This window comes from Oncorhynchus masou, chromosome 24 (genome assembly GCF_036934945.1).
Source record: "Oncorhynchus masou masou isolate Uvic2021 chromosome 24, UVic_Omas_1.1, whole genome shotgun sequence".
Classification (NCBI taxonomy): Eukaryota; Metazoa; Chordata; class Actinopteri; order Salmoniformes; family Salmonidae; genus Oncorhynchus; species Oncorhynchus masou.
In genome coordinates, this window is record NC_088235.1 from 27358547 (window position 1) to 27370272 (window position 11726).

At 42.1% G+C, this 11726-nt stretch overlaps 1 protein-coding gene across 1 annotated transcript; it reads left to right on the forward strand.

Annotated features, from left to right (window-relative positions):
* Positions 1 to 47: 47 nt before the first annotated feature.
* Positions 48 to 9971, forward strand: LOC135511971 (glucose-induced degradation protein 4 homolog). Its single transcript, XM_064933516.1, has 6 exons — positions 48 to 397; positions 2930 to 2989; positions 7352 to 7459; positions 7913 to 8014; positions 8134 to 8264; positions 8618 to 9971. The coding sequence occupies exons 1-6, from the start codon at positions 209 to 211 to the stop codon at positions 8679 to 8681; spliced, it is 654 nt and encodes a 217-aa protein (XP_064789588.1). The 5' UTR covers positions 48 to 208; the 3' UTR covers positions 8682 to 9971.
* The last annotated feature ends 1755 nt before the right edge of the window (positions 9972 to 11726 follow it).

Consider the following 11726-nt stretch of genomic DNA (forward strand, 5'->3'; position numbering starts at 1 on the left):
TGAGAGAGGAGGATGCTGCTGCCTTACGGCACCTGCGTCAAAGTCCGCTTACTTTACTCAAGACTGGTGGTGACTGAAGTGCTTACAGATTTGGAGGCATTTGGATGTAGGTGAGCCGCCTCATTCGTGCTCTCCGTACCCCCTTCCCACGTCTATCGCCCGGACGGCCACTGACTGCGGTCGGTGTCCTCCCCGCGGTACCCGAATCATGCCTGTCCCCGCTGGATACCTCCGTAACACCCCCATGGCCTTCACATCCTCGGCCTCGCTTATCCCGGCTCCCCCGATCAACACCCACCAGCCCGGGGTTGTCGCCTCGCTTCTGTACAGCGGCTCCAAGTTCCGAGGACACCAGAAGAGCAAAGGCAACTCCTACGATGTCGAGGTTGTTTTGCAGGCAAGTTCGATTTATGAAACTTTAATTTGCCAGTCAGCTGACGAGTCATTTTGCTGACATGTCATAACACGTAATGATTGACAGCTTCCAGAAATTACCTGAGGAACCCTCAACTCCGTTCTCTTATATCGAGGCGGAGTTGAGTTTTGATGACTGGTCGCGGGATTTACTAGCATCAGCATTGAGACGCCATCCATCCATTATTGTAAAAATGTTAATTCTGAAAACGCTTACCTGTACTTATGTTTGTCATGTGTTCCAGTAGTAAGCTATACCACTTTAGGGCAAAAATGTAAATGAACTACTGAAAACACTACACATATTTGAATTTAGTTACATTACCACCAAGGTAATGCAAAATGTAGTTAAATTAACGTTACTAGTTGAACTACATGTCGTTCACTAACGTTACTCCCCAACCAACACTGGTTATGCTCGGCGGTATTACGTATTTTACTATATGCCGGTATTGATGCACGGACCGGTTTGGGTTTTTACTTTACCTTGTATAACGATGTCTTGTAACGTCCATTTTATTTATATATATATATATATATATATTTGTTTACTCCGCTACTTGAGTCATCTCTGCTCTCTCTCTCTGCTTCTTTCCACACAGACCAAGTCCCGCCCCCTGTCATTCAAGCATTTGTTGCTTGACCACGAGACTTGTTTGGTCTGCATGGTCAATGCAACAATGTTGTTGACAACGATGTCACTTTCATTCGTGCGTGCTATAATTACACTATTCGTTTGTATTTTCTTAGCAAGTTTTAGCTAAATCGTGTTAGCAGCTAATCGCTAAATAGACTGGTGTTTTGCAGATACTAACGTCAACAGTGAAGAGGAGACTAAGGGATGCTGGCCATCTAGGCAGAGTTGCAAAGAAAAAGCCATATCTCAGACTGGCCAATAAAAAGAAAGGATTAAGATGGGCAAAATAACACAGACACTGGACAGAGGAACTCTGCCTAGAAGGCCAGCATCCTGGAGTCCTTCTTCATTGTTGACGTTGAGACTGGTGTTTTGAGGGTATTTGAGGCTTCTGTTTCTCAAACTAGACACTCTAATGTACTTGTCCTCATGCTCAGTTGTGCACTGGGGCCTCCCACTCTTTCTATTCTGGTTAGAGACAGTTTAAGCTGTTCTGTGAAGGGAGTAGTACACAGTGTTGTACGAGATCTTCAGTTTCTTGGCAATTTCTCGCATGGAATAGCCATCATTTCTCAAAACAAGAATAGATTGACGAGTTTCAGAAGAAAGTGTTTAGTTTCTGGACATTTTGAGCCGGTAATCAAACCCACAAATGCTGATGCCCCAGATACTCAACTAGTCTACAGAAGGCCAGTTTTATTGCTTCTTTAATCAGACAACAGTTTTCAGCTGTGCTAACATAATTGCAAAGGGTTTTCTAATGATCAATTCGCCTTTTAAAATGTTTAACTTGGATTAGCTAACACAACGTGCCATTGGAACACAGGAGTGATGGTTGCTGATAATGGGCCTCTGTACGCCTTTCCAGATATTCCATTAAAAGATCAGCCGTTTCCAGCTACAATTGTCATTTACCACATTAACAATGTCTAAACTGTATTTCTGATCAATTTGATGTTATTTTAATGTGCAAAAAGTGACCCCAAACTTTTGAACAGTAGTGTAATTATAATTCTCATTCTATTTCCATGATTCCAACAGTTCATCCAAGTGTTTTGATCTAAGTTGGCAGTCAAATCGCAATTGCAACATTTGGGTAAAAAATAGGCCTAGTTTTTTTTTTGCCCATATCATGCAGCCCTATGTAACAGTGTGGAAATTGTCTCAAATGAGTGCAGGGAATGCAGAAATTGAGGGAAATTATTTTTGGTTGAATTGAACAGTATAAAACAATCAGAATGAAGAAAGACCCATTGAATGTGTTGCCACCGTAGGGTCACGCACAACTCAAAGTAAAACTTTTTTTCAAAAACATTAAATACCGTCATACCATCAAATTTGGAAAATACTTTGATATGACATTTTGGCCATATTGCCCAGCCCTACTGCCAGTGTCATCTTACATTTTGTCAGGGATGCTCTAACAGCCATTATAAACTTTATGGTTCAAGCCCTAAATGCTGATTGGCTGACAACTTTTGTATATCAGACCATATACCACAAAAATGTATATTATTACAGTTCTAATTACATTGGTAACCAGTTTATAATAGCAATAAGGTGGCTACGGGCTGTTTATAATATGGCTAATATACCATGGCCAAGGGCTGTGTCCAGGCACGCCGAATAGTTGTGCTTAAGAACAACCCTTAGCTGGGGCATGTTGGCCATATACCACAACCCCTCAGGCCTTAATGCTTAATTAAACCTAGCTTTAGGATGACCCTATCATTAATTGAAGTGACATGTGATAGGGTTAACATTTTCATTACCAGCTCTCCTATCAGTCCTGAGACTCCAGCAGAAATCAGCTTTTCATTGATCTTACTTTCTGTATGTCCAGCCTTTATATTCACAATGAAGTGTTGTTTCTTTCAGCATGTGACCATGGAAGCCTCATACTTGTGTGGGTACTTGAAGATCAAAGGTTTGACAGAGGTGAGAATGAATTACGTGATACTGAAAAGAGGTTAAATAGAGGTTGAATCTCATGCTTTTATTTTCATGTTTCTGATTGCTGTTCATTGACTACAGCTCAGCATTCAACACCGTAGTGCCCACAAAGCTCATCACTAAGCTAAGGACCCTGGGACTAAACACCTCCCTCTGCAACTAGATCCTGGACTTCCTGATGGGCCACCCCCAGGTGGTAAGCATAGGCAACAACACATCTGCCATGCTGATCCTCAACACTGGGGCCCCTCAGGGATGCATGCTTAGTCCCCTTCTGTACTCCCGACTCAAACACCATTAAGTTTGCTGACGCCATAACAATAGTAGGCCTGATCAACGACAATGATGGGACAGCCTATAGGGAGGGGGTCAGAGACCTGGCAGTGGGGTGCCAGGACAACAACCTCTCCCTCAATGTGAGCAAGACAAAGGAGCTGATCATGGACTACAGGAAAAGGAGGGCTGAACATGCTGCCTTTCACTTCTAGTTTCAAGTTCCTTGGTGTCCACATCACCTACAAACTATCATGGTCCAAATACACCAAGACAGTCATGAAAAGGACATGACAAAACCTATTCCCCCTTAGGAGATTGAGAAGATTTGGCATGGGTCCCCAGATCCTCAAAGTTCAACAGCTGCACCATCGAGAGCATCCTGAACAGTTGCATCACCGCCTGGTATGGCAACTGCTCGGCATCCGACCTTAAGGTGCTACAGAGGGTAGTGCATACGGCCCAGTACATCGCTGGGGCCAAGCTTCCTGGCATCCAGGACCTATATACTTGGCGGTGTCAGAGGAAGGGCCAAAAAATTGTCAGACTCCAGTCACCCAAGTCATAAACTGTTCTCTCTTTGTTTTTACACTGCTGCTTCTCGCTGTTTATTATCTATGCATAGTCACTACCCCTACCTACAGTTGAAGTCGGAAGTTTAGATACACTTAGGTTGGAGTCATTAAAATTTGTTTTTCAACCACTCCACACATTTCTTGTTAACATAATATAGTTTTGGCAAGTTGGTTAGGGCATCTACTTTGTGCAAGACACAAGTCATTTTTCCAACAATTGTTTAGACAGATTATTTCACTTATAATTCACTGTATCACAATTCCAGTGTGTCAGAAGTTTACATACACTAAGTTTACTGTGCCTTTAAACAGCTTGGAAAATTCCAGACAATGATTTCATGGCTTTAGAGGCTTCTGATAGGCTAATTGACATCATTTGAGTCAATTGGAGGAGTACCTGTGGATGTACACTGCTCATAAAAATAAAGGGAACACTTAAACAACACAATGTAACTCCAAGTCAATCACACTTCTGTGAAATCAAACTGTCCACTTAGGAAGCAACACTGATTGACAAATGTCACATGCTGTTATGCAAATGGAATAGACAACAGGTGGAAATTATAGGCAATTAGCAAGACACCCCCAATAAAGGAGTGGTTCTGCAGGTGGTGACCACAGACCACTTCTCAGTTCCTATGCTTCCTGGCTGATGTTTTGGTCACTTTTGAATGCTGGCGGTGCTTTCACTCTAGTGGTAGCATGAGACGGAGTCTACAACCCACACAAGTGGCTCAGGTAGTGCAGCTCATCCAGGATGGCACATCAATGCGAGCTGTGGCAAGAACATTTGCTGTGTCTGCCAGCGTAGTGTCCAAAGCATGGAGGCGCTACCAGGAGACAGGCCAGTACATCAGGAGACGTGGAGGAGGCCGTAGGAGGGCAACAACCCAGCAGCAGGACCGCTACCTCCGCCTTTGTGCAAGGAGGAGCAGGAGAAGCACTGCCAGAGCCCTGCAAAATTACCTCCAGCAGGCCACAAATGTGCATGTGTCTGCTCAAACGATCAGAAACAGACTCCATGAGGGTGGTATGAGGGCCCGACGTCCACAGGTGGGGGTTGTGCTTACAGCCCAACACCGTGCAGGACGTTTGGCATTTGCCAGAGAACACCAAGATTGGCAAATTCGCCACTGGCGCCCTGTGCTCTTCACAGATGAAAGCAGGTTCACACTGAGCACGTGACAGAGTCTGAAGACGCCGTGGAGAACGTTCTGCTGCCTGCAACATCCTCCAGCATGACCGTTTTGGCGGTGGGTCAGTCATGGTGTGGGGTGGCATTTTTTTGGGGGCCCGCACAGCCCTCCATATGCTCGCCAGAGGTAGCCTGACTGCCATTAGGTACCGAGATGAGATCCTCAGACCCCTTGTGAGACCATATGCTGGTGCGGTTGGCCCTGGGTTCCTCCTAATGCAAGACAATGCTAGACCTCATGTGGCTGGAGTGTGTCAGCAGTTCCTGCAAGAGGAAGGCATTGATGCTATGGACTGGCCTGCCCGTTCCCCAGACCTGAATCTAATTGAGCACATCTGGGACATCATGTCTTGCTCCATCCACCAACGCCACGTTGCACCACAGACTGTCCAGGAGGTGGCGGATGCTTTTGTCCAGGTCTGGGAGGAGATCCCTCAGGAGACCATCTGCCACCTCATCAGGAGCATGCCCAGGCGTTGTAGGGAGGTCATACAGGCACGTGGAGGCCACACACACTACTGAGCCTCATTTTGACTTGTTTTATGGACATTATATCAAAGTTGGATCAGCCTGTAGTGTGGTTTTCCACTTTAATTTGGAGTGTCTCCAAATCCAGACCTCCATGCGTTGATAAATTTGATTTCCATTGATAATTTTTGTGATTTTGTTGTCAGCACATTCAACTATGTAAAGAAAAGTATTTAATAAGAATATTTCATTCATTCAGATCGAGGATGTGTTATTTTAGTGTTCCCTTTATTTTTTGAGCAGTGTATTTCAAGGCCTACCTTCAAACTCAGTGCCTCTTTGCTTGACATCATGGGAAAATCAAAAGAAATCAGCCAAGACCTCAGAAAACAAATTGTAGCCCTCCACAAGTCTGGTTCATCTTTGGGAGAAATGTCCAAATGCTTGAAGGTACCATGTTCATCTGTACAAACAATAGTACGCAAGTATAAACACCATGGGACCACATAGCCGTCATACCACTCAGGAAGGAGACGCGTTCTGTCTCCTAGAGATGAATGTACTTTGGTGCGAAAAGTGCAAATCAATCCCAGAACAACAGCAAAGGACCTTGTGAAGATGCTGGAGGAAACGGGTACAAAAGTATCTATATCCATAGTAAAACAAGTCCTATATTGACATAACCTGAAAGGCTGCTCAGCAAGGAAGAAGCCACTGCTCCAAAACCGCCATTAAAAAAAAGACTATGGTTTGCAACTGCACATGGGGACAAAGAGTGTACTTTTTGGAGAAATGTCCTCTGGTCTGATGAAACAGAAATACAGCTGTTTGGCCATAATGACCATTGTTATGTTTGGAGGAAAAAGGCAAAGGCTTGCAAGCTGAAGAACACCATCCCAAATGTGAAGCATGTGGGTGGCAGCATCATGTTGTGGGGGTGCTTTGCTGCAGGAGGGACTGGTGCACTTCACAAAATAGATGGCATCTTGAGGCAGGAACATGATGTGGATATATTGAAGCAACTTCAAGACATCAGTCAGGAAGTTAAAGCTTGGTCACAAGTGGGTCTTCCAAATAGACAATGAGCATACTTCCAAAGTTGTGGCAAAAAGGACAACAAAGTAAAGGTATTAGAGTGGCCATCACAAAGCCCTGACCTCAATCCTATGGAAAATTTGTGGGCAGAACTGAAAAAGGGTGTGCGAGCAAGGAGGCCTACAAACCTGACTCGGTTACACCAGCTCTGCCAGGACGAATGGGCCAAAATTCACCGAACTTATTGTGGGAAGCTTGTGGAAGGCTACCTGACACGTTTGACCCAAGTTAAACTATTTAAATGCAATGCTACCAAATACTAATTGAGTGTATGTAAACTTCTGATCCACTGGGAATGTGATGAAAGAAATAAAAGCTTAAATAAATCACTCTACTATTATTCTGACATTTCACATTATTAAAATAAAGTGGTGAACCTAACTGATGTAGGACAGGGAATTTTTACTAGGATTAAATGTCAGGAATTGTGAAACTGAGTTTAAATGTATTTAGCTAAGGTGTATGTAAACTTCCGACTTCAACTGTACAGGTAAAAAATTACCTCAACCTCAACCTCCGCACATTGACTCGGTACCGGTACCCCCTGTTTAAAGCCTTGTTATTGTTTATTGTAATATTTTACTGTAGTTTATTTAGTTAATATTTTCTCTACTCTATTTCTTGAACCACATTATTGGTTAATGGCTTGTAAGTAAGCTTTTCACGTATGACAAATAAAATTTGGGTTGATTTGATTCCCAGCCTATAACTTGTTTCTCTGTTGTGATTTTTTTTCCATAGGAGTACCCCACTCTGACTACGTTCTTTGCTGGGGAGATCATCAGCAGGAAGCGTCCATTTCTAACCAGGAAGTGGGATGCAGATGAGGATGTGGATCGCAAGCACTGGGTAAATCGAAGATGTGATCTTTAATTTAGCCTTTTAAAAAGAAAAACGTGATTCCACCAACATTGCACTGCTTTAGACCTCAGATCCAAATAAAGTAGGCTAATGTTGTCTGGTAAAAATGTGGGGGCATCACCCCCCCACCCCCCATGAATGATGTTGGTTTGCAGTCACTGCTTATTTGGTCATATCAGGATTGAGTGAAGGTTGTGCTGAAAGTGGGGGCACTTCACTCGTCTGGTTAATATCTTCTCTCATGCATCTCCCCTTAACCAGCATCTGATGCAATTACACACGATTCTAGTTCTGTGTTTCTGAGATCAGGTTGCTACAGAACAGTGGTTTGGCTTTTACTGTCTGATATCAGTAGAATTGTCGTCAACAATAGTTCTGATTGTACTGTTCCAGCAAAAGGACCCCTTGTGGTGTGTTAACCATTTTCTATTTGGGCTCCAGGGCAAATTCCAAGCCTTCTACCAGTATGCAAAAACGTTCAACTCGGATGAGTTTGACTATGATGAGCTGAAGAACTCTGACTACATTTTCATGAGGTGGAAGGTAAGCTTAAACCTGACCGCATATCACCTTTTCTTCCCCGACCAAGGGAGACATGAAGTTTGGAAACATCTCCCCTGTATAATGTTGTTATAAGGATGAACTGTCTTCCTCCTCCACAGGAGCAGTTCCTGGTCCCTGATCACACCATTAAAGACATCAGCGGTGCTTCCTTTGCTGGTTTCTACTATATCTGCTTCCAGAAGTCCACAGCCACCATTGAGGGGTACTACTACCACAGGAGCTCAGAATGGTAACGGGACATTAAATACCAACGGGTTAATTCATGAACATTTTATGACTGACAATTTAGAACATATTCCTGTGCATCATCAGTTCTGATGATTTATTTTCTTTAATCTTTTTTATTTTTATTTAGACTGGTTTTGCAAATATTTGATGTTATCAAGGTCAGAATGGTGTTCATGCCCCACAGAAACAGGGCATGAAGTTATGTGATTTTTATTTGTCAAGTTAAATGGAATGCACTGTTTTCTGTTAGATATGAGTCAAGGACTAGAGGTTGATTTGGGACAGGCCAATGCATCTCTCCTCTCTTGATTTTTCCACAGTAACTAGCACTGTCTGACTCTGTCTCCTTCACAGGTACCAGTCTCTGAACCTCACCCATGTTCCAGAACACAGTGCAGCCATCTATGAGTTTCGGTGACCCAGGAATTGTGGCTCTGTTGGCTCAGAAGGACTGTAAAGGCCTGCAGAAGCTACTGAGGCTGGGGAAGGACTGGGGAGAAGGGAACATGGAAACTGTTGTTACGATTACCAAGAGTACGTCTGAGGATGAAGTGAAAGGAAATTATGGATTTATTGATGGAAGATGGAAGGAGGTCTTTTAGGCTGGAGCTTTCACAGATTAAGGGATGGAAAGATGGATGCAAAAGACTGAGGGAAAGGACTGCTCTGCCCCAGGGCAGGCAGGAACTTCAGTCGTAAGATTGGGGCAGACAGTTGCAGCAGTGTGGTGCTTTATAATTTCTTAATTTGTTTTAATGTCTGGTTTAAAATATATTGTTTTCTTTCACTCTGCTGCTTTGAGGTCGAGTCCTGGACTCTATTACTACAGCACTTATCTTTGGACACTATAAATACAGCTGAAGATTCCCTCTTGGGGACTTGTCTGCTGTTATCCAATCACAGCTGAACAGATATTGGACAAGGATTCTTCTAGAATTTTACTCTATCAAATGCTGGGTCAATTTTGAAGCTGAATGTCAGCGTTTGGAATAAAGTTGACTGATCTTTGAACTACAGGTCAGGCATCTTTTGGATTGGAGCTTTAAAGACTTTATAGCTCATTGAATGACAGTGTTATTGTTTTATTGGAAATCTCAGCTAACTTCTCTGATTGCCCGTGATGAGATGTTGCAAGTTATATCTTCAGCTACCCATTCTAAAGCTTCAGAAGACAGAGTAATGAGTGTCTGGAGGTCTCTGACTCACGAGGTAACATTCATGATTGCTTCTGTTACTGGATTTATTTGCCACACATTTGTTTAACTCTAGTGCAACACTGCTAACTCAGTGTACATACAACGCCACACGTAGATCCTGGTTGGATTTGACATGGAATCATGTTATTAGCCCCATGCAGTCGGCAGCATTTTACTTTTCACTGACAAAAAATCCATGCCCCCTCATCGTTAACTATGCAACATTATTTAACAGTACAACTCTGACTTCAACCATACAACTCGTTTTCAGAAAACAGATTTATTCTATCATGATAGTATTAAAAATGTCTCTTTCTCATTAAAGGAAATATTGTGTCTAATTGCCTTTTAAAGCAGTCCCTTGCCATGGAATGGTGCCATCTTTTTAAAGCTTATCAAAATGTGTGTGTGTGGACTGAAAGTAGATCGGTGTGACTATGATGAATGGAGTAAATCATATCAAAACGCCTTGTCTTTTTCTTGAAAAATAAATGACTGTTGTATTAACTGTACTGCAATGACATACTAGCAATGAGTCCTGCACTTTATATTTCTTCATACAAACAGCTACAAGGAACTAAATAAATATTCTATCTGGTTGTATATTCTGAACCACATCAAGGTCAAGAATGCACAGCGGGAAAAATGTGTGCAGTGTTTGGTTCCCTGTTCCTACCTACAAACCACTGCCCTCTAGTGGTCGTAACTATCTGATACACAATGTTGTGTCAATAGTTTACAAAGTAATCTGGGTCATAACGAAAAAAAAGGATTCCTTACCCAAGGACGCTTCGACCGGTAACACCTGGAAAATAAAGACAAACGAAGCTCTGTTTCTACATCGATCTGATCTGACATACAAACAGGTTTTTAATCGCCTTAATTAAATCCTTGGCGGTTAGTGAAAGTAACAAGTAACCAATTACTTTGTTTATGTTCTCAAAAACAAAACGTCCACTATACAAATCATTCCCTAAAACAGTCAACATACAATTTCCAAATTCTGTCAAACGTGTCTGGTTTATGTTCGATGTTATATTATAATCTAATGGGGTGTTGCTTGGTAGTTAAGGGTGAATATGAGGCGTACCAATTGATCGCTATTCATTTTTCCGTAGCAATTAGACCTAGATTACAAAACTTTTTCTGATATTGATCAATATTTACATTTCCCAACAGACAATCTTGGAGATGGGTGGATATCAAATTCCTAGACACAATAAAATTATAGCACATACATTATCCCAAAATAGTGTTCAGAGGAGGCTGTTGGGAGAAGCTATAGGAGGACAAGCTCATTGTAATGGCTGGAATTAATACATGGAAAAGTATTGAACACAGAAAACACATGGAAACTTTTTGCATCTCCAACAGCGATGTGACATTTCTGGGTGCATTACATTAATTAACAGGAATGTGGTAAATCCTATGATTGATCTTACATTGCTGTAGTTTCTGTCCCATGTTGTAGGAGAAGGTATGAGCATTTTCAAATATCTGTGACCAATAGTTCTCCATTTCTTCCTTTAGATCAGGTAGTTTCAATCAACACTTGATATAACTTGACGATCAACGTCTTTGGCGTAGAAGCTTCTTTCGTTATGTCTTCTATTCTAGATGCCCTTAGGTTCATCCAGATTTGTTGAAGCGAATTGAATAATATTTCTGAGCTGTAAGAACATAAAGAAATCGGCTTTGGATAATCCAAATCTTTCTTGTAATTGATTGAATGACAGCAGAGATCCATCATAGTACACATGCTCAAAATGTATGATGCTGCTTTGGAACCAGAGTTTAAAGGTGGTATCATTCAACGCTGGAGGTACAGTGGGGTTATTCCAAATAGGGGTGCCTGGCGATATTGGTTCTTTCCACCTGACTTTATGTTCATTTTCCCAAATACAAATGGAATGGAGAAAGGAGAATCATGAGATGCTAAATTTGACCCGTGATGAGCATTGAACTCGCATATGCTAAACGTTTGCGTTAATCATGTTTCAAGTAACCATCTGTCCAACATATTATACTACACTGAACAAAAATCTAGACGCAACATGTAAAGTGTAGGTCCCATGTTTCATGAGCTGAAATAAAATATCCCAGAAATGTTCCATACACACAAAAAGTTTATTTCTAAAACAATGTGTGCACAAATTAATTTACAACCCTGTTAATGAGCATTTCTCCTTTGACAACATAATCCGTCCACCTGACAGGTGTGGCATATCAAGAAGCTGATTAAACAGCATAATCATTACACAGGGGCA

Coding starts and splice junctions, on each gene's coding strand:
- LOC135511971 (XM_064933516.1), top strand. CDS start 209: ATGCCTGTCCCCGCTGGATACCTCCGTAACACCCCCATGGCCTTCACA. Junction 2,990..7,351: donor AGATCAAAGGTTTGACAGAG/GTGAGAATGAAT, acceptor TTTTTTCCATAG/GAGTACCCCACTCTGACTAC. Junction 8,015..8,133: donor ACATTTTCATGAGGTGGAAG/GTAAGCTTAAAC, acceptor CCTCCTCCACAG/GAGCAGTTCCTGGTCCCTGA.